The sequence below is a fragment of the Aureobasidium subglaciale genome (genome assembly GCF_000721755.1).
Source record: "Aureobasidium subglaciale EXF-2481 unplaced genomic scaffold scaffold_12, whole genome shotgun sequence".
Taxonomy (NCBI): domain Eukaryota; kingdom Fungi; phylum Ascomycota; class Dothideomycetes; order Dothideales; family Saccotheciaceae; genus Aureobasidium; species Aureobasidium subglaciale.
The window spans coordinates 27,766-51,429 of NW_013566983.1; the positions used below are offsets into that span (position 1 = coordinate 27,766).

Consider the following 23,664-nt stretch of genomic DNA (forward strand, 5'->3'; position numbering starts at 1 on the left):
TACCCACCAATCGTGAATCGCCCTGACCGCCCCCTTCTTCGCCAATAAGATGCCTCACTTGCCATTGTGGCTAGGTATCAAGTCCTCTGTCCTCTTCCAACGCCTGATCCGGGTCTACGGGTTCGAGAGGAGAGCGTGCACTAGCAAAAAGCTCAGAAGTCATGAGAACTGATCCCATGACAAGCGGGGGGGGGGAGCATCGGGGTGAACCATGGTTCGGGGAATGCAGCAGGAAATTGAGAAAATACTCATCAGCCCTGCAGAATATCCAACGTAAGAAAAATAACAGGAGAGAGAAGTTGTTGGTGTATATGGCGTGGCAATCTCCTTGAGTTACACCAAAAGGAACCTATCTCGGTGTTACTGTAGCATATCTGGCAGGTGGGTCCAGAGACTTATCATCGCCTAGATCAGTCCCGCGGGACCGTACAGGTATCATGCTCACGCGGTAGCTATAATATCGTGTTCATTGGCCGGGGATCGGTGCGAAGTGCCTGTCGTGAAACGCACACCCTGGCCACTGGGAATTTGGACGCCTCTGTCCCGGCTCTATCAACGTAGTCCTGCATTTTTATAATCCGGCCGGTATTGTTTGATAAGGATTCAGATGAGTCTTGTCTTGATGTCTATACGAGATGATATGATAGCACTCAGACAAACCCAAGGAAGGGAGATCATGTATGCAACAAAGCAAGCAGACTTGGCAGAACATGAGCAGGCATTGAACAGATCGACAGGAACAAGAAGAACGAAGGATTGACAGCAGGAAAGGAGTTGAAGTAAGAGGGGTATCATCGCGAACCATCCCATGCAAAAACAATAAAGTATTCCAAAGCGGAAGCTGCCCAGGTATCGCTGGTATTCAAGTCCAGTAGCAACAAACTCCTCCGGTCTTTCAAGGCATATCTGTATGCCATTGTTGCTGGTGGTGATGCTGCTGCTGCTGCTGCTGACCTTGGCGCAGATACTGATGGTTGTAAGGCTGAAGCTGATGCGGATGCTGAGCCCAAGCCAAGTTGGCATCATTCATCGGCACCTGCGGCTGATGGAAGGTCTGCAAATGCGGCATACACATTCCACCATCGAGACTTATCTCCTGAGGACTGCTATTGAAAGACAGAGGCGTGTGCATGACGGCTGCAACATGCTCTTCTTGCTCCAGGTATGGTTCACCATCACCTGGAACAAACACCTGACGAAGCCATCCTTCCTCAATCAGACGGTTACTGCTTAAAGCCCAGCGCTGATTCTTGCCTCGCAACAGCTCCATCATGTCCTTGCCAAACAGTCCAGTATGCTTCCGTCTGAAGTGTTCGGCGCCACCATAACTGGTGCCGTACTGATGACCAGTCTTGCACCTCTCACAATTACGCATCAGACGATCTGGACTGAGATCAAAGCACTTCCACACCTTCTTGTGCTTGGTGTGTTTTTGCGCGTAGTGACGAGCAAGCTCATGCTCACCACGAAACCCGCGAGAGTAGTCCTTGCTATCACGGCAGGCTTCACAGAACAGACGTGCCTTGCTGCTGTTTGCACGTGCCGGTCTCCTTGAAAGGCAATCCTCGGGTTCTTTGGCCTGTCGTACTTTTCTGGATCTACCCGGAAGAGATTGTTCATGAGGCTGTTGAATGCATGATTGCTGGGTATTGATCCTGGAGTCCGAGAAAGACGAACAACAAACATCTGCACGCGAAGGCGCATCAAGCACAGTAGGTGATGGAAGAGAATCAGTAATCTCTAATTCGCTGAACATGGACGCATACTGTTGGATGGTACCATCTGGGCTGACGGCGACATATGGAGGAAGTTGAAAGGGAAAGCCACTTCCGATGTTGTCAAGCAACCCATGAGATGGTGAGAAGGGTACCGAGGGAGGCTCTTGTTCCCAAACCTCGGAAAAGTCGCCCGAGTCTGATCGGTGCAGACTGGGTGTGGCACTGTCGTCAAAGACGCTTGTCTCTGATACAATGTCGCTCGATGACAACAGATCGCGCTCGCACCATCCTTCATGACGAGGATAGTATTGTCCGGTCCACTGTGATCTAGTAGGAGAGACTGCCGCGAGGCTGACAGGCATCGAAGACCGGGTTTGCGGAGGAGAGTGGACAGGCTGACCAATCTGCAGGCCTTCGTTGTTTATTGGGCTGGTGTAGGCCATGCCAACATCATAGGTATCGCAGTAGCCGAGGTTTGAACGGTCTTGACTCATAATGACCTTTGATTAATCGAAGACCGGATAGTGATCGAGAAGGCCAGTTTGAGGTAACAAACATCCAAAGAGATATGGGACAAGCCGGCGGGGATAGGGCGGCAGATAACCAATTTTATACATTGAGACGGCCGCCCGTGGCCGATGCCCCTCACGGAGCTTTTCAGAACATTGCTTCCCGGGCGATGTATGCCAGCACATGTTTTAGCCGGACCTGGCGTCGGGGAGTAATCGGCAGGCGCTATTCCACAATATGGTGTAGATGGAACAGAAAAGCTGGCGGCTGATCTTGGCAGAAACAGTGGTATCGGGTCGCTGCATCAAAGTCGCGAGAAGCGGCAACGACTGATTTCCAGAGTCGTACAGCATAGAGGTAGAGGATTTAGGAAGGTGTCGTGGCCGATTCCTGTTCCCCGGCCGAATGATGACTCGAGAGTAAATCATGCAGCGATCATCCGAGTGGCTGCTACTGCGCGAGCTGATTTGTTCGATTATGCGCCAGCTGATCGCATGCGTAGAAAACGGTCCCCGTCTGTCGGCGTTTGAGACTGCGTATTTCCCTGCTTGCTCATGCGGAAGTTTTGATCGTGATATTGTCCCGGGCCCAGGACCATGGAAGCCTTGGAGATTCATGCATCTGAATGGTCTACCGATCGGAAGTTTCCTGTTGAGAACATTTGCAGCCAGCAGGCTTACTTGAGCCTGCCCATGGTCGTTGGTCGTTGCAGATGTCACTATTGGGGCATGCAGAGATTGATCTGTGAATAGCGGACGGTATGGTCGTAAGCAGGTTACTATTGAGTGGAGCATATGGAAAACGCCATCTGCAGCCCTACCCGATAGACCGATGCTTAATCACAACTCTGTGTCAAAGTCTTGACCTCTTGCCAACATGTCTTTCTCCCACTCGAGCCTTTTGACATGCGCATGATCAACGTCCCTCTCAGCTTCGAGGCTTACAACAGTGGCTTGAAGCTCAACGATCTTGGCTTCGCGTGCCTTAAGAGCAAGACGCGTAATTTCTCGACCCTTGATAATTCCCTCAATGCGTAACTCCTGACGTGTCAAGATATCTCGAAGCTTTGATGTTGACTCAGCTGGCAAATTGAAACTTGTATCATCTAGGGCGGCGAAAACATCTGCGGTGAGGGTGAATCGGGGAGACGACGCATGTGCTGAAGGATTGCGAAAGCGTAAGGGACTTGGAGTGACCTGCGGTGTTAAAGCAGCGTGTTGTGCGACGGACAATTTGGAAATCGATGGCGTGAGGACTTGCGGCAGATCAAAGTGTCTGGAAGGGGTTGCTTTCGCAGAAGTGGCAGCAGGCGATTTGGCACGCGTATCCAACCATGGCAGCTTCCTGTTTACACTGGTCGCCGGTGTTGCGAGAGCATCGAACTTGACTGCCTTTCGTGGCGTTTCCGGTGCATTCATCAAATCCGCTTCTTCATGACTTGACAAGGACCAAGGAAACGAGTCATGGTCATGGCCATCGTCTTCGAGGCCGGCATCGAGGAATGTGCGCTTCGACACGCCTTTGGACTGGCTCGACGTTGGATTACTATCTGAAGATGACTGCATCGTCTGGAACGGATGGTGTACGGGGGATGTGGGCTTATGCGGCTCGCTTCTAGGTTCGTTCCTAGAGTTACTCAGGACAGCCGCTGCCTCTCGTGGTTTTGCATCGTCATCCCATAGAAAGAATCCACATCTTCGTCCCTCACCATTCTGACAGGTGTAGAACCATCTGCCTGTTCAAATATCAGCGGCGTCGATCGGAAATGGAAACTGTGAGCGACCTTTGTTCGCGCTGTCTTTTTTCACCTGGAAGTGTTCAGCGGGTAGACGGGGGTCGCAATCACAATCGCAATGCCATATTCCATTTGCAAATAGTCCGGTCAACTTTTGCCGGCCAGGTCGACGCGTAAAGGTGCTACCGCGGCCTCGAGAGCCTCCTTTGACATTGTTGTTGTTGACGGCTGGTGATGCCATTTCTGCGTCACTGTTGAGCACTCGCCTGTACTTCGAAGCCATGTGTGTGCGTAGGTGAGGGTGTCTCTTCAAGATTTGACTGGCTTCAGTCCTCAGACATGAGGTATCGCGTGTTACATGGGTGGTGTTGGAGTGAAAGTGTGAGTGACGAACACTGTGTCGACGAGAGATCCATCCCCACGGAAACGGCAGCTGGCCGACGTCATTTCAGTTCACTTAGCTCCATTCCCACCACGTTCCTCTCGACATCATACGACAAGTCTGGGATGCAATCACGCTTGCACGATTGTTTACGCAGACCGTGTGCGTGCAAGCGCTTGCCTGTACGCTCAGTGACTTGTTTGAGGTGTGCGCCACATTTGTACCATGCCATGGGTGATTATTGGTGTCTTTTCGGCTCGGACAGCGTGAAGTGTTCCTGTGCCTGCCGCCGAGCGGTTTTGACACGCTTCCATCGCGTATGTTTGCTTCCAATAAACACTGCAAGTTCTGACTTGATGACCATCTTCTCACCGGTCGCCATGTGCGCTGCACAGATGCTGTGAATGATACACGTGAGCACACTGAGGAGAAACTCCCAATCAACACGACACCCGAATGCACGACGTTTAGGAAATGCAGTAAGCGAGATGTTGTGCTCCGCCAGCTGCGGCTCTTGCCTGTCCAATTGCAAAATTCACTATTCGACAACACTCACGTCCCCTCGGTTGCTGGATCAATCAGATTATATGCATCGCGGAAACGCATCTCGGTGTCTTCGGCTGTTTAGCGTGGATGCTTGGGATCTCGAGTCTATGACGGAGGATATTTCTCCACCATCTTTCGCATGCACTCGAAATACAGGACGTGAGCAATTGATTCTTTTCGAGCGTCAGCGAAGCCTCGCACCAGGTCCGTGGCTTGAGGTTTCTCGACTGCTGGCTATACCAGCACAGAATCCGCCCAGCCTTCTCGCTTGGACTGGTAGCTCAAGCAAGGCCATGACGCACCGGCGATAAATGCGCACGTGGCGGTCGCGATCTGTTGTCTCACTGTCGTCACTCATCATTGTGTCACCATTTGGACAATGTCAAGCAGCGCCCAGCAGATAAGATGTTTCGCGGACTGACGGAAAATACACGCGGGACCAACATGGTAGTCTCCGTGAAATTGATGTAGAGGGTCGCCTGTTATTTGTCAAATATGCACTGAAGGTACCACGATCTACGCTGCTAAACAGATAATCGAATCAGTTTGGGAATGTCCATGCCAACTTGCGTGTGCTTGCGCTGCTGTTCTCGCACTGACTGCACCAAGCCACAAAGTTCGACAACAGAGTCGTGTAACGAAATGCCATGCATTTCGATCACTGTGCAGTTGATCTGCGCTAGAACTGACAGCGCAAGTACCCCATGTTTGTTGGATGACCCTGACTATGTAGATTTGTGTCGATAAGACCATGACGAGACCGCAGTCAGCTCGCCCTGATTATGCTCATATGTGCCTGAGTGGTCACTTTGTCCTACTAAATTGTCATGCATGTCGCACTGGTGAAATAATGATCGATTCATGGCAACAGAGTGTTGTGAATTTTAGATCATCGGTGTCAAGACATCGCGTAAGACTCAACCGGATATTACATCCTCTGCCACACTTTTGAGTGGTTAATCACAATATCGGAAAGGCACATTTCCACAAATGCTATCACATTTCAAGATCTGATGCTGCTTGAGTAGGGATCAAGAAGAAACGACAGTATAATTGATCGATCACGAGATTTGATGCTCAAAAGTCCACCCTCCGAAAAAAACCAAATCGGGGCTCGCCAAGCTCGAGCGAACGAAAGTGTTTCTCTTGTGCCAGCGCCCTGCGATAGAGACCATCCAAACAAATTTCCTAAGACACTGTAAATATGTGAGTCTACAGTCTACATTAAGAATGCGATGACGGAGTCAAGCTAACGAATTGCAGGTTCCTTCTTCGTCGCGCCGCTGTTCGCAGCTTTACCTCTTCGCCTCTCAAGGCCCGCACAATCGTCACAAAGACCCCCAACGCCCTCAGTCAATCACAGAAATGGCAGATGCCTGTTTTCCAAAGACGGTTCGCCAGTGAAGAGGCCTCCCTCGCCCAGGCCAAGACCACCGATGAGACTGTCTCTACCGAAGCCACCGAGACCGAGCAGGCCGTCACATCCGAGGCGCAGGCAGAACAGGAGCCCAGCGTGGAGGAGAAGTCTGTGCCCGAGGTAGCAGATGCCTCTGAGCAGCCTTCGGTCGTCGAGCAGGTCAAGGAAAAGGTGCAAGATGTCGCCTCAAACGTCACCTCCGCAGCCGAGTCTCTTCTCGGTAAGAGCGCCCGTAACGCCGCTCACGGAACTCACGTCGACCCCAAGCCCAGCAGAATTCTCTACGTTGGCAACCTCTTCTTCGAGGTCAAGGCCGCTGACCTTGAGCGCGAGTTCTCCAGCTACGGAGAGATCATCAATGCGCGCGTGGCCGAGGACGCCCGTGGTTTGAGCAGAGGGTATGTCGTCTGATGTTTGGACTAGCATGCTTGAGACTGACACGATTGGATAGCTTCGGATTCATCGAGTTCAAGACACTCGAGGATGCAGAGAAGGCACAGCGTGAGCTCAACCAGAAGGCCCTGGCCGGTCGCAACATGGCAGTGCAGTTCCATCTCCGCCGCGAGCCCCGCTCTCTTATGGACGGCATTCCCAAGCTCAACAGACCTAGCAAGACTCTCTTCATCGGCAACATGTCGTTCCAGATGTCCGACAAGGATCTCAACGACCTTTTCCGCAACATCACCAACGTTCTGGACGTCAGAGTGGCCGTCGACCGTCGCTCAGGCCAGCCGAGGGGTTTCTGCCACGCCGACTTCATCGACGTACCCAGCGCACAGAAGGCCAAGGAGGTTCTTGAGAAGAAGGAGATTTACGGCAGACAGCTCCGCGTCGACTTCAGCCGCAGCAATGTTGGAAACGACAGAAGCGAGAGAAGTGAGAGAAGCGACAAAAGCGAGAGAAGCGCCTAGATGCAGTCTCCCCGCAAAAAGCATTGTACTATAGCAAAGGCGTTGATGGGTGTTGATGGGGTGTTGATGGACATGTATTGTATCATTTTATGCTACCCAGTCGTCCACCATTCACGTGCGAAGTCATGTTCCAGGTTGTATCAGAGACGTGAAGGTCACGACTCACGACCTCGGTATTCAGAAGCCGCTGCCAAGGCGGCCTTCATGGTGCCTTCCCCACGTTGTTTCGCCGTCCTCGGCCAGCTGTTGCCGAATGACATGGCCCTTTATTTCCTCCGCCGTGCTGCTTGCTGAACAATCAACTTGTCTCTCGTTCTTCTCCATCTCACTGCTACTCGTCACCTGTCACCCTTACTGCATGATCACTTAGTCGACAAGCTCCCGCCTCCAAAGACGCCCACAAGCAGCACACCATGTCATTTCTCGGCGGGGCAGAATGCTCGACGGCGGGCAACCCACTGAGCCAGTTCACCAAGCACGTCCAAGATGACAAGTCGCTACAGAGAGACCGTCTAGTAGGCAGGGGTCCCGGAGGCATGGAGAGCATGCGTAGTCAGATGGGAGCCCCTCAAGATGCTGTAAGCACAAGACGCCAGTCGCTGCAAGACATTGCTGACGAGTGAATGAGATGATGGACGACTTTATGCAGCATGGCCCGACATTCCAAGACTCGCCTTTTGCCATGGAACAAATGCGTCGTGAGCTCGACCAAGCAGCCTCTCCCACATCCAACCACTGGGCCGCCGAGTTCGAGCCGCAGATGTCCGATCAGCCCGGTCCTGCCTTTGCTCACCAGGCCAACGGAGCCTTCAACCCCCAAGACTTTGCTCGCTTCCAGCAGACATCCGGTGTCAGGACGTCCAGCCCACTCGGCAATGTTCAACAAACCCCCATGTCACGATACCAGTCCCCCATGCAACATGGTGGCGTCTACGGCAACGGTATGGGTATGCGCATGGGCATGGGAGGTATGGGCATGGGTGGAATGGCCATGAATGGCATGCAGACTCCGCAGGATCAGCAACAACAGTCAAAAGGCAAGGAGCGTATGGTCGAGCTGGATGACAAGGATTGGGAGGCTCAGTTCGCCGAGCTGGACGCCCCGCAAGAACAACAAGACGCCCAACTCGATGCAGAGGCCAACGCCGCCATCGAGGCAGAGCTGAATGCCATGGACAGGTCAGTTGATCAGAGCGAAACTTTGTTTGGTGACTTCGAGTCGGTATGGCAGGGCATCCAAGCTGAGACGATCCAAAACAGAGACTTTGTCACCCACGAATCCTTTGGCGATGCGACCGATCGCTTCGACCAGTGGGACGGCTTCGACGGGCTCAACACGCACCGCGACCCTTCGCTGGGCGATTACATGTTCGAAGACGACAACCCCTTCGCCGAGCTGGCCAACCCCTACGATGAGGGCATGAAGATTATGCGTGAAGGTGGGAACCTCTCGCTTGCCGCCTTGGCTTTCGAGGCTGCTGTTCAAAAAGATGCGGACCACATGGGTGCCTGGACAGCTCTTGGCCAAGCTCAAGCACAGAATGAAAAGGAATCACCTGCAATTCGTGCGCTGGAGCACGCTCTGAAACTCGACCCCAACAACCTGGAAGCTTTGATGGGTCTGGCTGTGTCGTATACCAACGAGGGCTATGACAGTACAGCTTACAGAACGCTTGAGCGTTGGGTCGCTACAAAATATCCCACCCTCATAAACGGACCTCTCTCCTCGCAAGATGACGAGATTGGCTTCACCGATCGCCATGCTCTGCACGAGAAGGTGACGGATCTATTCATTCAAGCCGCACAACTTTCTCCAGACGGCGAGCAGATGGATCCCGACGTCCAGGTTGGCCTAGGCGTTCTCTTCTATGGCGCAGAGGAATATGACAAAGCAGTCGACTGCTTCGGAGCAGCGCTAGCCTCGACTGAAGAAGGCAGCACAAACAGACAGGAAGAATTGCATCTCCTCTGGAATCGCCTCGGCGCCACTCTCGCAAATTCTGGAAGGTCGGAAGAGGCCATCGATGCCTACTCTCGTGCCTTGGAAATGAGGCCGAACTTCGTCAGGGCACGCTACAACTTGGGAGTGTCGTGTATAAACATTGGCTGCTACGAGGAGGCCGCGCAGCACCTTCTCGGGGCATTGGCCATGCACCGCATCACGGAGAAAGAAGGCCTGGAAAAAGCAAGACAGGTGGTTGGCGATAACAATATGACAGACGCCAAGCTAGAAGCCATGATCACTCAAAACCAGAGCACAAATCTCTACGACACGCTAAGAAGAGTGTTTGCTCAGATGGAACGCAGAGACTTGCAAGAGCTCGTTGGCCCCGGAATGAATCTCGAGGACATGAGGCAGCATTTTGAGTTTTAGAAAAATGCGAGGGATTAGCGTTGAGTGTGTACATATCCTTGATAACTAGAATAGCCTCCTTACGACAATCATGAACATAATCATCTTATTCATCGCTCGTACCGGTTACGAGCTTCGCAGCCCTGGTTTGGCAGGCACGGGCCGCGTGAAGTCGACAGCATCGGTGAGGTTCTTATTGGCGAGATGATGGATGTATGACAGGGTCTCCCCCCTCAGGCGGCGATGTGGCAACACGTTGGTAGGGCGCGGCTCATTGAGCTAGCACCAGATTGGGCGGATGGCTGTCAATGGTGGCAGAGATCCCCCCTTCCTCTCCCCACTGTCCGTAGGTTACGGGGCGCCCAGCGTCACTGCCTAGAGCGCTGAATTGCAAAGATATACATTATCCTTCCCGCTCTCAACCTGCTCCACCTATCCTCTGCCCAAATCCTTTCTCTCTTTGCGCAGTCCGACGTGCAATTCGGAGAGTCATCGTCGACGGAAAACGCAGTTCTTCAACGAACCTTATCAAGGCGTCTGGTCTGGACCCTAATTTAGCCATTTCTTCCCTCCTTCCTGCTTCCCCGCCAAATAGCAGCTTCACGGTTCGCGCAACAAGACAAACCCTCCGCAGAAAAGGAGCCCTGCAGATACCCCGCCGCCCGTTTCACAACTGCATCTCTGTATCCTCTCACCGCTTGATGGACGCGACAGCACTTCGACAAGTCTGAACCTGCTTCTGCCGACCTCGCCATGAGCAGCAGTGTCCAGCGTTTCTTGGGCAGACGGGACCGCCGATCAAAAGTATTTCTATTCTCCTTCCCCGAATTCAGCTTCCCCCTCGACCGAAGCGCAGGCATGCCGGCTCCGTAGACAGTGCTCGCCCGGATCAGGGATACGATCCGTCACTCGACTTGTCTCGGGCCCTTGCCGTGGCTGCCTCGTTCTCGCGCTCTTCTTCTGCTCCTTCTGCCAAACTCACTGTCTCCCCACGCTTGCAACTCTCACTGACCGCGGTTCTTACTCCACCTCACAGAACCTCCCCGACGCTGGCGCCTTTGGTGGCCTTTTCGTACCCGAAGACAAGAAGAAGGTCGAAAAAGAGGATGAGAAGAGGGTGAGCTGTCCCTGAGGACCCTGCTAGCCAACCGCGTAGACCGATGCTGAGACCAGACGCTCCCACAGATCAAGGCAATTCTTGCCAGACTGCAAAAATATGGAATCACTACCTTCACAGAGGCAAACGTCAACTATGCTTTGCAGGCTACAAGCTCGGCAGGCAATGGAGACGAGGCCATGCGACTACTGCTCCTGTTCGAAGACACATACGAGGGCCTTGTCAAGTCATACGACCCTTCGACCAAGTTACTTGGTGCCGAGAACCGCAACGGCGTGACCTGCTACCTCGATGCTCTCCTCTTTGCCATGTTCGCACGCCTCGACAGTTTCGAGGCCATGCTGTACAATTCTTTCGACGATCTACCCCGCAAGAAGCTGGCTGGACTGCTACGCCTGTGGGTAAACATGTTGCGCTCTGGCAGACTCATCACTAGGGACATTGTACGTAGTGTTCATCCATGACGGCGCTCGGTCGATTGCTGATCAGTTGCACAGACAAGGCACCTTCAAGACTCATTGGCCGAGTGCGGCTGGGATTCGGCAGCCGAGCTGTGCCAACAGGACACCTCCGAGGCTTTCACCTTCATCACTGGCCAGCTCGAGCTTCCGTTACTCACTCTCAAGATGGATCTGTTCCATACAGGCAAAGAAGATCCAGCCGATGATCATAAATTCGTCAACGAACGCCTGCTGGAGGTTGCTGTCGTCACAGAGCCGCCCGAAGGTAGCACTGTCGTCACTCTTGAGGATTGCCTGGAGAACTATTTCAACAACCGAATCGAGGTCAAACGCCATCTAGATAGACGCAATACCCTCCAGTCCGTCAGATCCAACGAGAGACTGCGGCGAACCAATTCGTGCGAAAAAGGTGGCTCCATGCACGTTGAGACGCTTGAATACTTCGACCAGGCTGTCCCACCCAAGCCAGATCTCAGCATGCCCGTCAAGTCGCCGTCTGCCACGCCCAGCACGCCGATCAAATCTCCACTTGACAAGATCAGACCTGGCATGAATCGTACGCGTGCTGACAGTATCTTCAGTCAGCGCAGAGTGGCAGAGGCTAAATTAGAAGGGAAGAAAGGTTCAGATGATGCAACAAATACCCCTGGACCTGGAAGATCGCGTAAGAATTCGATCCGCACAGAAGTTTTGATGCCCGCTTGGCAGTTCTTCAAACTCCTTCCTTGGTACACCGAAAACATCGTCCCTACCAGCGATGCCCAGGTTGCGGCTCATTTTTCGCGAAAGCGCCCGGTACTTGGCATCGCACTCAAACGATATCAATACTCCAACACCGGCGTCGCAAGTCGCCTGGACACTTTCATTGACATCCCGCTCGAGATTGCTGTGCCCAATTTTGTCTCTGATGATGAGATGGAAGACCACAGTCCGCTTGTCGGTAACTTCAAGCTTGTGCTTCAGTCAGTCGTTTGCCATCGCGGTGTATCGGTCAACTCGGGCCACTACGTTTCTTTAGTCCGGGGCCGGGCTGCTAATGCTCAAAGTGTTGATGGACGATCCGATCGTCCTGATACTGCCGAAAGCGTTGAAGAAGAAGACCCTTGGATGTTGTTTGATGATCTCGCTAGAGAACGCGTCACCTACGTTGACATCAACCAAAAGCTGAAGGAGGAATGCCCTTACCTCTTGTTCTACCAGGTCCAACCCATTGATGAGGAACTTGTACCCGATGCACCTCCATCCTACGATGAGGCCATGTCGCGCCATCCTTCTGACTCGCTTGAGTACTCGCCGGAGAAGTTCAAGAAAATCGGGAGTGATGAGACCGATATGGTCCTGATCGAATCTTCCTCGCCAACATCACCCAACGGGCTTTCAAGTACTGATACAACTGACTGGACGGCCTCTAACAGGACCAGTTTGGACATACGTGGTAGAACCAGTCTAGATGCACGTCGTGGTAGCGTTGCGGACGATGGTAGTACTGCTGGAAGTCAGGCCACTACTTCTATACCCTCAACGCCCATAGACGAATCCCGAGGTAGCTTCCTGGGTATACCGTCTAGGAGAGGCAGCAAGGTCAGCACCAAGAAAACAAAGTCACGACCCGGCTCTACGGATGGCGGATCACGCTTCAGTCTGAACATGAGTATGAGTAAACTCACTAGTCGTGTGAGTCGAACAGACCTTACCAATCTCAGTTCAGCAGCCGAACAAGATGAGGACGTGGAGAACGTCAAAGAAATCGAAGGTCAGCCAACAGTCAGTGGAAGCGAGGCGTCTGTCGAAAGTCTGAAGAATCTTGATGTCAAGATGGCGGAGAAGGCGGAGAAAGAGCGCGTTGGAAGGAGCAAGGTCAGGAAGGAACGAGGTGACAAGAATCATGAAGGACATTTCCATCGAAAGCGAAAGATGGAGAAGCCGGACAGAGAATGCACCATCATGTGAGGTGCAGACTCTTCGGTATGTTCTGATGGCGCATTTTCAATCACTAATTGCATAGCGTGGATGTTGGTTGCAGGAAGCGGGATATTGGTTTGTCGCATATGGCGTTGATTGAATGGAAGCGGCTCTTTTTGGAAGGAGTTGCATCGGAGGGCGATACATTGTGGATACCCAGTCTATATACAGTCTTATTGTACATAATCACAATGTCTGGCTGTGGCCGACTCATGAATGACTTGTGAACGTGCCCCACATGGAGGAAAGGACTCTTGCCCCACGAAGTGCGGAGCGATGTGGCTGGTGACGGAGCATCCATCAATGTCGCGACACAAAGCCTCCAAACAAGGCCTCGCGAGAACAACCCCTCGCCCCACCAAACGATGTGAGAGACCCCGCAGGTTGGTGGTCCTGGTCGCGACCGACGCAACTGCCGTTTCAAGACACCAGGCAACAGATTGGGTTATTATGTGGCCTTGGAGCTCTTCCCTCTTCCTTATGTACCAACAAGAACATACCTATACTACATACGCAATCTTAGCTACGCCATCATGCCGGCCCCTTTGAAGGAACGCAAGCCTGCTACAGACCCTACCAAGGTCTTCCACTACACGGACTTGCAACGTAAGAAGCCGACGCGCGAGAACGACCCTTATACGTACATGCATGGCTGGAACAACAGACACCAGTCTGAGGTGATTCCTGGCACCTTGCCAGTCGCTCAGAACAACCCGCAGGAGGTCCGCTTCGGTCTGTACACCGAAGGCATCACGTACAGTGCCTTCGCTGCACCGCGTGCCCACAACTACAGCACGTACATGTACCGTGTGCGACCTGCCGCAGCTCACAGTAAGTAAGCTTCACTACCACTTGTGACGGTTGTACCTAAAATTCCTCAGATGGGTACAAGAAGATTGAATCAAAGGCTCACATCCAAAATTGCTTCCTCTCACTGAATCCCGAAGTCGAGACTCTGCCCGAACAAGCAGAATGGGCGCCGTTCCCTCTTCCCAAGGTTTTAGAAAAAATAACCTTCGTTGACGGCTTACATACGCTCGCGGGTTCTGGGGACCCCAATTTGAGAGAAGGAATGGCACTTTACGTTTATGCGATCAATGCATCCATGGACAAGCGCGCCTTCTGCAACACAGACGGAGACTTCCTCCTTTGCGCTCAACAAGGAAACCTGGACATCCAGACCGAGTTCGGAATGATCTTTCTTCAGCCTGGTGAGATCTGTGTCATCCAAAGGGGAGTGAGATTTAGGATTGCGCTTGCACCTGGTGTGGAGAACGCCAGAGGATATATTACAGAGGTTTGGGGCAGTATGTGGGAGTTGCCCGACCTGGGTCCCCTCGGAGGACATGGTCTTGCCAACCCCAGAGATTTCTTGTACCCTGTTGCCCATATTGATGAAGAGTTGACTGGCCAATGGGAGATTGTCAACAAGAACAACGGCAAGTATAATTGCTTGGAGCAAGACCACAGTCCGTTTGATCTTGTGGCATGGCATGGTAATGTTGTTCCCTACAAGGTAAGAAGGTATTATGCATTGCAAGCCTGTATATTTTCTGACATGCTTTTTAGTACGATCTCACAAAGTTTGCTTCACAAAACGCAACCAGCATCGACCACACCGACCCCTCGGTCAACACTGTGCTGACCGCTAAATCTCGCGACCCAAATACTCCTCTTGCTGACTTCCTCTGGTTCGGCCCAAGGTGGGACGTCGCTTCCAACACCTTCCGTCTCCCCTACTTTCACAGAAACTCGGCCTCTGAGTTCTTGGCCTGTCTGTATGGCGAAGGATTGGGAAGGAGCGACGACTTCCAGCCCGGCGGCGGCAGTTTCGAAGGTGCCCACACACCACATGGAGGTTTTTCGGACGCCTACGTGGAAGAAATGCGCATTCAGGAGAGTGGGCCGAGAAAAATCCTGGAGAATCAGATGACCATCATGATTGAGAGTTCTCGTACTTTCTTGTGGACTGAATATGCTCGCGTAGGCTGTGGCACTATCAACACCCGCGGTACGGATCCCAAGGTTTGGAATACCTTGCCCGATCGCTTTTCCAATAATCCAGAAGCCAAGGCGCTTCTAAAGAGAGTGAAGGAGGACAAGAAGTTGATGGACGAGAGAAACAAGGTTTACTATGATGATGCAGCACTCAGGGAGTTGTTACAAGGCAAGACGAATGGGAACTGATTGGAACTGAGCTCGACGATCGTACTGCTGCTTCTATATTGAATTGTACGAGATGTATCAAGACCCCTTCTCGAATACAAATTTTATCGTTCTATTGAAGACTTTCAGGACTTCGCCTTGTTGCCTATATACCGGACTAACCATTTCTGGTTCCATCACGACAGGTGGTGTATGCTTTATGCAGCTTCCGACACAGCATTCGAAATTTGGACGATTGAATCAATATCTTCAGGAGAAGTTCTTCCCCACCCACACTCAGTCGCCACTCCAAAGTTGTCGAGAACTTTCGAAGCAGCCTCGATTCTCTTCAGAGTACCTTTCAGATCGTCTGTGTGAACCAAACCGAGATAGACGTCAGTCTCTCGTCTGCATGTTTGCAAGTCTTTCAGAGAAGCAAAATATGCCTCGTCGTCTCTGTCTCTGGGTACAGGCATGTGGATGTAGTCAACACGCCTCTTGACTTGACTCAGAAGCTCCTTTGCCATGTCGACCATAAGGCCCATGTCCTTGGGCTGGGTGAAGTGCACGTGTCCAATGTCTCCGTAGCAGAAGTGGAAGCCCATGTCGACGGCTGTATCAACCGCAGCAGTTAGTTTGAGCCAGCGGTCCAAGATTCCTTGCTTGAGAGGAGAGAACCAGGGTTTTACCCAGACGCCTTCAAGAAGAGCAAACTCGAGGGGGACATCCCACTGAATGGCCAACTCCTCCTTTGGAATGCTCGCAACGATATTCTTAAGAGCACTGAGGATAGCGCGCTCGTAGACTGGCTCGATTGCAGTCTTGTAGTCGCCAACGATGAATGGAGACACAAAAGTCAAAGGCGAAGGCAAGCAGACCTGGAACTTGACGCCCTCAGGAATCACTCCTTCTTCCTTCAGTCTCCTGAAAATGGGGTACGACTCGAGAGCTGCAGTATCGTAGTCGGTCGACATTCCCTCAAGCTTTTCAGCTGCTTCTTTGATCTTATCCTCTGGTACTGGAGTCTCTTCAAATTTTCCATTCTGGCCGAACGGACTGACAACCTCGGGTGCTGCGCCAAATTTGTAAATCTGCCAGCCGATAAAGAAGTTACGTTGGCCGGTTTCACCGTCGGGTATGTACTTAAGACGGCTTCCAAGTGCCGGGACCAATCTGCGAAGCACGTCTTCAGTGTCTGTACCGGGCACGCTACCGACGAGCAAGATGCTCCTGGCTGGGTCTCTCTTGGTGGTCATTTTTTAGGTGAAGCTGCTTCTCGTTCTTCTTTTCTGACGTTGGGAGATGACGATAAGAGAGGAGAACTAGAAAGAAAGGTCTAGCGAGAAGCCATCACCTTCCCAATGCAAGGTGCTGGATGTTAACCGAGCTGCATACCGCCAGTCTGGATCACGTTGTGATAGTAAATTACTCTTGCAGGTCTTGGCGGCGCTTCGAGGTAGAATATGCCGAGCAGGTGCTTGCCCTGCAAAGCATTGTTGTTATAGCTGCTTCATTCTTGTATACGCTATTCCGCAGCGGTATGGTTTGTACTTTATATGCAAGTAGACTTCGTCGTCATTGTCTGACAGCTATGAGTGCCCGTGGGCTCAACCTGGGACCCATATCTGTAGTACTTTGTGTGATCCGCAAGATCAACAAATTTGAGCCGGGGATGGCACTGCTGTAATCACGTCACGGTATGTTGGTCCCGGATACATACCTCAAGATGCACTTGGATCAGTCGTTCCTCGAGCGAGTTCCTGGCCGACGGAACGGTCGTTTATGTGACGAATAAAAGGCTCGAAGGTCTCGGGCCAGGGTCACGTTTCACATCGCGGTCGCGAAAACAACCAGCGGGATGGGCCCCACTCGGCAGTTCTGCACTGAAATGTCACCGCCATAACTTCTCCACATCCTCTTTTGGCAGGACCAGCGTTCAAGAGGTCAGCCTCACAATTGCCTGGGCTATTATCGTACGCCTAGTTTGTGTGTTCTGCAGCTCCAGACGTCTCTTCAACTTCCAGAATTATATTTTACGAATGATATACAAGGACCAGTTTGTTGCACCCGTCATGACTACTCAGCAATATCCCTGGCCGAATGGCAAGCGTGCCTGTATCAGCTTGACCATGGACAACATGGGCGAAGCCGCAGATCTGAACCGCGGTCTCTGGCCCAAAGACAAGCCCATAGGCTCGCACTTCTCAGTCACTGAGAAGCTACCTCTGATGCTCGATATACTCGACAAATACCACCTCCCGGCCACTTATTTCGTCGAGGGCTGGAACTGCCCCATTTACTCGGACACGATCAAGCATGTGCAAAGTCGAGGTCATGAGATTGGATTTCACGCATATCAGCATGAAGTGTGGAAGAATCTTGATGCTGAGACGGAGATTGGAAACCTGAACAAAAGTGTCGAGGGTGCGGAGGCCATTGGGGTACATTACAAGGGCTTTCGACCACCGGGAGGGTTAGTCACTGAACGTACACTGAATCTGATGAAACAGAAAGGAATGAACTACCTCTCTCCTGCAGCAGATCGTCCAGCTTTGGTGGATGGCGTCGCAATGGTACCTTTCCAGTGGGAAAGCATTGATGCGTACTTCTACATGGCCTCGACGGCTGCATTGAGAAAAGGCAAAGGCGATACCGAGGAGCCATTATCCCCGCAAGTGCTGAAGGACCGTTTGTTCAGAAGGATAGATGAAGTCGTAGGAGAGGGGGGATATCTGGCCTTGCTCTTCCATCCTTTCTTGCAAACAGAAGATGAGAAGTTAAAGGTCATGGAAGAAGTGCTTGAACATTTGGCGAGCAAAAAGGAAAACACCTGGTTAGCTCAATGTAAGGACGTCGCAAATTGGATTCATGAGAATCCAGGAGCATTTGGCAATGATCCAGGCTGGGACAAAGCGGAGTGGAAGAAGAACTAGAGCAAACGCATGTACCAGCATCAACCAGCTTTGCCAATTCGGTCAATCATAATTACAGGACTATGTGTCTCTCAGAGCGACTCCTCCAACACGTCAGACATAATGTGCAGGATTCGAGATAACGTCCGAGGCTTCCATGTCCCTATACCGTCCATCAAGTGTGCAAAGTCCAACAGCGTACGTCTCGCGGTCTGGAAGCCGCTGGTGGCAACAACACCATTGATCGATACGGGTCCGCCCATCTCGATGAATGTACGAGTCACATTTGAGGCATGAGAAGACTCAAACATCATGCCTGGACTGTTCCCGGGTGAAGTCTCTGCCATGCCTGCATTCCCAACAATTGTCCAGTCAACATCGTCCATCACCTCATACGGCAAACGTGCAGTCTCGGCTTCCGAGTTCTGTACAGTGAACAAATACAGACCGAGAATAAGAGCAGAGCAGAAGAGAGCAGACATGGAATTCAGGGTGATACTCTCTGAGACCTTACGATTGCTGAGCAACTTGAATGTCTGCGCAGCATGTATACAAGCGCGACGAGCCGACGAAGTGCGGGCCCAGTCTTCCACGTCCGCGAGCGCTTTGCCAGCTGGACCGGCGCCTGCCCGACCTGCTGCGAGTTCGAATATTTGCATGTTGGAGTTCAGCGTCAGGCAAATATTGTGCCATAAAACCAGAGAATTGAGGTCGGCAGTCTTGGCTGACCCGGTGATCACCGGTGCGAGAGCCAGCGTAGTCTGTACTAAGCAACGTGCCCTTAAATCGTCTTGATACGTCTCCCACGGGATAAGGTGATCATGCCTATCCCAGTCATCCGTTGGGAGGAAGTGTCTGTGTTGGGCGTCACAGACGCAAAGCTTGATGGCCGAAAGCAATGTGTACTGTCCTGGAGCATCCAAAGGAGGGTCTAGCAGTATGACTGAATCCAGAGCTCCTTCCAGGTTGAATGTTCGTGGCTTAATCATCGGCATGGATATCCTTTTCCCAATCTGTTGCAATTGTTTCCATCGCTGAGCCGACTCCGCTCGAAACAGGACATCATCGCATGGAAGACACAGCTGTAATGTCTCCGGTCGTATCGCGGGGCTGGCAGAAGAGTTCGCGGAAAACCACCAGTCAGTGGTTAACAAAGCTACGATGAGTCTGTCGAGTTAGGGTTAATATCGACGGATGCAACGAGTGTGAACTTTATATCACCTTTTGACGGTTTCGATTCGAGCCCAAGTTAACCATCGCAGATTCTCGTCGTCAACGTCAGAAATGGCGTCCTCGACATCGAGCTCCTCAACGGAGAACAACCCCTGCCTCTGTGCAGTCTGATACGCCGTCAGTAAGAGATAAAGTGCCTGGATCTCATACTCACAGCTATTAGTATGGCATAGAGGGTCTGAGACTGCGCCAGTCGATCTTTATCCTACAACCTTAGTCAGCATTGCATACACAAATTGCAACTCAAAGACTCACTCCTGACAAGGCAGCTAGACACAAGGTCAAGAACCCAGCCGCAAAGATGGCCAACCGCGCATGAGGAGCTGTAGGAGTGATCGCACTAATCGCTAGGTCGTTATGAACTCTCCGCAACAGTATCTACACAGTGTTAGCAAAGCATACAAAGACCGTTTAGTTCATTTCGTTTTTGATAAACGGCACCTACAGTAAAAGCATTCGATATGAAGTTGCCACCATTGCTTGATTCCAAGGCACTGAGCCCAATCATGCACATTGCATAGAGCAAGGGAAGAGGAGTATTTGAAGCATCAAAAGATGGGACGTGGATAAATGGAGCCATTGGATGAAACCGGCGGAAGTAATGATCCAGACATATTTCCAGGACCTCCGCAGGAGGGAAAGTGCTGGGGCGTTTCGCAGAGGACCCGGTAGTGTGTAGCACATGCGCGCCAAATTCTGCTTCTAGGCGGCAGCGAAGTGCAGCGTTCACTCCCCAACGGCTGTCTAGCTTCTCATGAGGCGGCGAAGGACCGGTTGAGAATAGATTCGGGCCCGGACTTCGGAGGATGTCAGACCAAAGTGACGGTGCTAGATGATGAGTTCCATTATTCTTTGCCAACCAACAGTTTTCAACTCTGGCAAATCGCTCGTTAGGTATGTTACCTGTAGAGGCAGTGTCACTGGTCTCCGATGTTGCAGCTCTATGCACCGATAGACATGCGAGTCTATGAGTGGGATCTGGTGTGTATGGAGTATCGATTACATCTGGCAATGTCAATGCACCATAACCGAGGTCGTTGTCTGCCTGGGCCAGCCAGAAATGCAGCATATCCTGGGACTGTCCTGGCGAATTTGAGGGCAGTCCACCGACCCCGAACGGTCCGGACATCAGTCCATCCATGTGGGCATGTTCCATGGAGATTAGTTGCGGGTCGTATGCGTGAGATGGCATCCCAGGTGTCGCTACTCTAGGAGGGAACTCCTGTACTGGTGTGAATTCAGGTCCAGCGTAAGTGCGCGCTGGTGTAAGCTGTGGAAGAGGGCCTTGTTGCTGCGGGCTCATGTTATACTGTATGTGTCCATGACCCAGAGATATATCAGGCATTGACATGTGTCGAGAATGAGCCAGATTTGCATCGGCATAAGATTGCTCCTGGGCAAAGTTCGGTCTGTCCATACGATTGAAAGACGCATGAGGATTCAGACGCTCTTCCATGATCGGCATCATCGAGCCGTCGGATGGCGACGCTCTGACGATTCCAGCCAAAGGGTTTGACGAGTCCACACGGTCATCGGATGTTGGCTGGTTGTGCAGCTTGCTATGTCGAAAAAGTACGTCGCTGCAAAAAGGTATCAGCGCGGCAAGTTTGCCTCAACGATCAGTCTACATACCTCCGCGAGAATCGCTTCTTGCATGTTGCACATTCATAAGGTCGTTCTTTCGTGTCTAATGATAATTGTCAGGCATCTTGTCACGAGGTTGTCCCTTCGTTACTCACGAGACCTTTGATGCCTAAGGTAATGTTCGGCCTGCTGTCATGTTAGCTGATGTGTGAGCATTTATCTGATGAGGGTCCAGACTTTTGTGAAATTCCGATCGCATATTGAGCATCTCCGCAAAACCATACCTCGTAGCCTGGAGTTTGCACGTTACACTCTCAGACTTACCGACGCACAGAGTAAGGGCTGTCTTGGGTGGCTTGAGAAGTGGTGGACCCCGCCCCCACTTTGAGCACCCTGAAATCGAGTTGCTGGACGATCTCAAAGCTGTCACTCAGCAGTGTGCAAGTCGATCACACGGTTTAGAGAACGCAAGAAAAATATCTGCCAGGTACACAGTTGACAAGCAGGGCCGTAGGGGCGAGAGGGTCGCGTCTGGTGTGGAGTTCCAAAGTGGTAGCGGACTTTACGGAATCGATCGGGCCGAATTTGTGGAGCAGCTCATCTCAGCTGTGATTGGTCGTATTGAGTCATCTATTCTCCTTCATTATACATATTTAATACTAAAAAGCAGGAAAGGACATCATTCTCATGGATATATCTAAACTCTACGTAGAGATTCTCGAAAATTGCATGTCGTGCGTGATGCTGCCAAACTTCATCTCCCACAAATCTCTGAGGTAATGCGATCGCGGGAGCCACGGAGCCTTGTTTCCAGCTTTGGGAAGGCTGCCTTCTGCCTTGACGATATAGGTGGATTTGAGATTCAGAACCGATTGATCTTGCATGCCAGACTTAGGATCCACTTTCGGCACTGCTTGTGATAAGCCGTTCTTGTCCATGTGGTTCAAGAGACGAGTTACGAATTGTGCCGTTGCGTCTGAGCCTAGTGTCCAGGATGCGTTGGTGTATCCCAGGACTACAGCAGCATTGGGGACGTCTTCGATCATCGCACCCTTCCACAGATGCTTTTGCGATACCTCCGTAGGCTCATTGTCCACAGACAACTTGGTGCCTCCAGCCATAATGAGTTTCAGTCCTGTTGCGGTGACGATGATGTCGGGAGTCAAGACACGGTCAGAGCCTTCGAGGTGAATACTCTTTTCTGTGACCTGCTTGATGTGAGCCGTAACGACTTCGGCTTGTCCGTCCTTGATAGCCTTGTAGAAGTCTCCATCTGGAGACGCACAAAGACGTTGGTCCCATGGTCCATAGCTTGGGTCGAAATTAGGCTCCAGGGGGTAGCCCTCTGGCAGTTGAGACGCTGCTCCCTTCTTCAGCAGTTTTCTGGCGCGATCAGGGAAGGCCTTGCAAAATTTGAAGAAGAGGAACGGCAGGATTAAGAATTGTATGCGCCTAAGCTTGTATGTCCAGCTGAGAGGAAGGAACTTTGCTGGCCAGTACGAGAGATTGTCTCGCTGTGGAACTGCAGCAATGTAGGTAGGACTGCGTTGTAACATGATGACTTTGTTGGTCTCCTTTGCGATGTTGGGAAGTAAAGTTACAGCAGTAGCCCCGCTGCCGACCTAGAGCAATACATCGTAAGCACAAGTCTAGTTTGCGACATAGATCAACTTACGATGACAACCTCTTTGTTCTTATAGTCCAGGTCTTCAGGCCAAAATTGTGGATGGACGACTTTTCCTTGAAACTTCTCAATGCCCGGAATAGTAGCAGGCATGGCTTCATTGAAGTCGTAGTATCCCGTGCAAAAGACAATGAAGCGAGAGCGAATGTTCTTCTTGCCATTAGGTGTGTCGACGTTGAGACTCCAGTTTTGTTGATCCGAAGACCAATTTGCAGCGAGAAGCTTATGGCGATAACGAATATGTTCATCTATTCCGAAAGTGCTTGCGGCATCCTTCAAATACTGTTTGATCGAGGCTCCATCTGCCATTGTGCGATATTCCTTCCATGGATAGAACTCAAAGCCAAAGGTGTACATATCAGAATCGCTTCGAATTCCAGGATAGCGAAACAGGTCCCATGTGCCGCCTAGAGAATCGCGAGCCTCCAATATCGCGTATGACTGATTAGGTGATTGCTCCTGTAATCTGTACGCAACGTTGATGCCAGAGATTCCCGCTCCAATGATCAGGCAATCATAGAAGTTTGGGCTGTCATTGTGAGTAGCCATGGTAGAGGGGCTCCTAAGACTTTTACTTGTTTTGTCGAATGTATGTCTTATTGATGGACAAAGAAGACGTCTATGCTCTGATATAAGGCTGCTTTACTTGTCCATCGATGTCATACATCTGTCGGTTCACGGGGTCCTGATCGAGGGGTAGCCCTTGCCTCCAAACCTTGTTTCCGCCGTTGCAATCCTGAGCCGTGCCGAGTATCTCGGGGACGATATTTAAGAGCAGTTCATCTTGCGAGCACGCGTAACTTTCGCGGAAGATGATGTCGACTCATGTGCATCAGAGGACTTCCAGAGCACATGCCGTGACATCTGCAGCGATACTGAGCGTCATCTCGGGTAGCGCCTTCCCGAGTTGTTGCACTCGAACTAGAGTTTCCCCGCTCCTGCATTTTGTCGTTGTCGTTGATCTTGTCGATCCTTCTTTTGAACGAAGTTACTC

General features: G+C 51.6%; 10 protein-coding genes across 10 annotated transcripts; 5 read left to right on the forward strand and 5 right to left on the reverse strand.

Annotated features, from left to right (window-relative positions):
- Positions 1–895: 895 nt before the first annotated feature.
- On the reverse strand, positions 896–2,212 carry AUEXF2481DRAFT_5468 (uncharacterized protein; the record flags this gene model as incomplete). Its single annotated transcript, XM_013487594.1, has 1 exon — positions 896–2,212. The coding sequence occupies one exon, from the start codon at positions 2,210–2,212 to the stop codon at positions 896–898; it is 1,317 nt and encodes a 438-aa protein (XP_013343048.1).
- Positions 2,213–3,067: 855 nt separating this feature from the next.
- On the reverse strand, positions 3,068–4,246 carry AUEXF2481DRAFT_29950 (uncharacterized protein; the record flags this gene model as incomplete). Its single annotated transcript, XM_013487672.1, has 2 exons — positions 3,068–3,963; positions 4,012–4,246. 2 exons carry the CDS (start codon positions 4,244–4,246, stop codon positions 3,068–3,070), a joined length of 1,131 nt encoding a protein of 376 aa, XP_013343126.1.
- Positions 4,247–5,335: 1,089 nt separating this feature from the next.
- Positions 5,336–7,219, forward strand: AUEXF2481DRAFT_5470 (uncharacterized protein; the record flags this gene model as incomplete). The annotated part of the gene is made up of 3 exons (XM_013487595.1): positions 5,336–5,358; positions 6,155–6,706; positions 6,760–7,219. 3 exons carry the CDS (start codon positions 5,336–5,338, stop codon positions 7,217–7,219), a joined length of 1,035 nt encoding a protein of 344 aa, XP_013343049.1.
- A 413-nt stretch (positions 7,220–7,632) lies between these two features.
- On the forward strand, positions 7,633–9,593 carry AUEXF2481DRAFT_5471 (uncharacterized protein; the record flags this gene model as incomplete). Its single annotated transcript, XM_013487596.1, has 2 exons — positions 7,633–7,797; positions 7,848–9,593. 2 exons carry the CDS (start codon positions 7,633–7,635, stop codon positions 9,591–9,593), a joined length of 1,911 nt encoding a protein of 636 aa, XP_013343050.1.
- Positions 9,594–10,752: 1,159 nt separating this feature from the next.
- Positions 10,753–13,046, forward strand: AUEXF2481DRAFT_245463 (uncharacterized protein). The gene is made up of 3 exons (XM_013487847.1): positions 10,753–11,132; positions 11,187–12,801; positions 12,854–13,046. The coding sequence occupies exons 1-3, from the start codon at positions 10,869–10,871 to the stop codon at positions 12,946–12,948; spliced, it is 1,974 nt and encodes a 657-aa protein (XP_013343301.1). The 5' UTR covers positions 10,753–10,868; the 3' UTR covers positions 12,949–13,046.
- Positions 13,047–13,645: 599 nt separating this feature from the next.
- Positions 13,646–15,299, forward strand: AUEXF2481DRAFT_66332 (uncharacterized protein; the record flags this gene model as incomplete). The annotated part of the gene is made up of 3 exons (XM_013487818.1): positions 13,646–13,943; positions 13,994–14,628; positions 14,682–15,299. 3 exons carry the CDS (start codon positions 13,646–13,648, stop codon positions 15,297–15,299), a joined length of 1,551 nt encoding a protein of 516 aa, XP_013343272.1.
- A 176-nt stretch (positions 15,300–15,475) lies between these two features.
- On the reverse strand, positions 15,476–16,513 carry AUEXF2481DRAFT_5474 (uncharacterized protein; the record flags this gene model as incomplete). The annotated part of the gene is made up of 1 exon (XM_013487597.1): positions 15,476–16,513. One exon carries the CDS (start codon positions 16,511–16,513, stop codon positions 15,476–15,478), a length of 1,038 nt encoding a protein of 345 aa, XP_013343051.1.
- Positions 16,514–17,329: 816 nt separating this feature from the next.
- On the forward strand, positions 17,330–18,190 carry AUEXF2481DRAFT_5475 (uncharacterized protein; the record flags this gene model as incomplete). Its single annotated transcript, XM_013487598.1, has 1 exon — positions 17,330–18,190. One exon carries the CDS (start codon positions 17,330–17,332, stop codon positions 18,188–18,190), a length of 861 nt encoding a protein of 286 aa, XP_013343052.1.
- A 71-nt stretch (positions 18,191–18,261) lies between these two features.
- On the reverse strand, positions 18,262–20,858 carry AUEXF2481DRAFT_5476 (uncharacterized protein; the record flags this gene model as incomplete). Its single annotated transcript, XM_013487599.1, has 5 exons — positions 18,262–19,336; positions 19,391–19,509; positions 19,557–19,607; positions 19,658–19,780; positions 19,848–20,858. 5 exons carry the CDS (start codon positions 20,856–20,858, stop codon positions 18,262–18,264), a joined length of 2,379 nt encoding a protein of 792 aa, XP_013343053.1.
- Positions 20,859–21,592: 734 nt separating this feature from the next.
- AUEXF2481DRAFT_108617 (uncharacterized protein) lies at positions 21,593–23,575 on the reverse strand. The gene is made up of 2 exons (XM_013487848.1): positions 22,662–23,575; positions 21,593–22,608 (listed from the first exon to the last, which is right to left on the reverse strand). Exons 1-2 carry the CDS (start codon positions 23,217–23,219, stop codon positions 21,691–21,693), a joined length of 1,476 nt encoding a protein of 491 aa, XP_013343302.1. The 5' UTR covers positions 23,220–23,575; the 3' UTR covers positions 21,593–21,690.
- Positions 23,576–23,664: the final 89 nt, after the last annotated feature.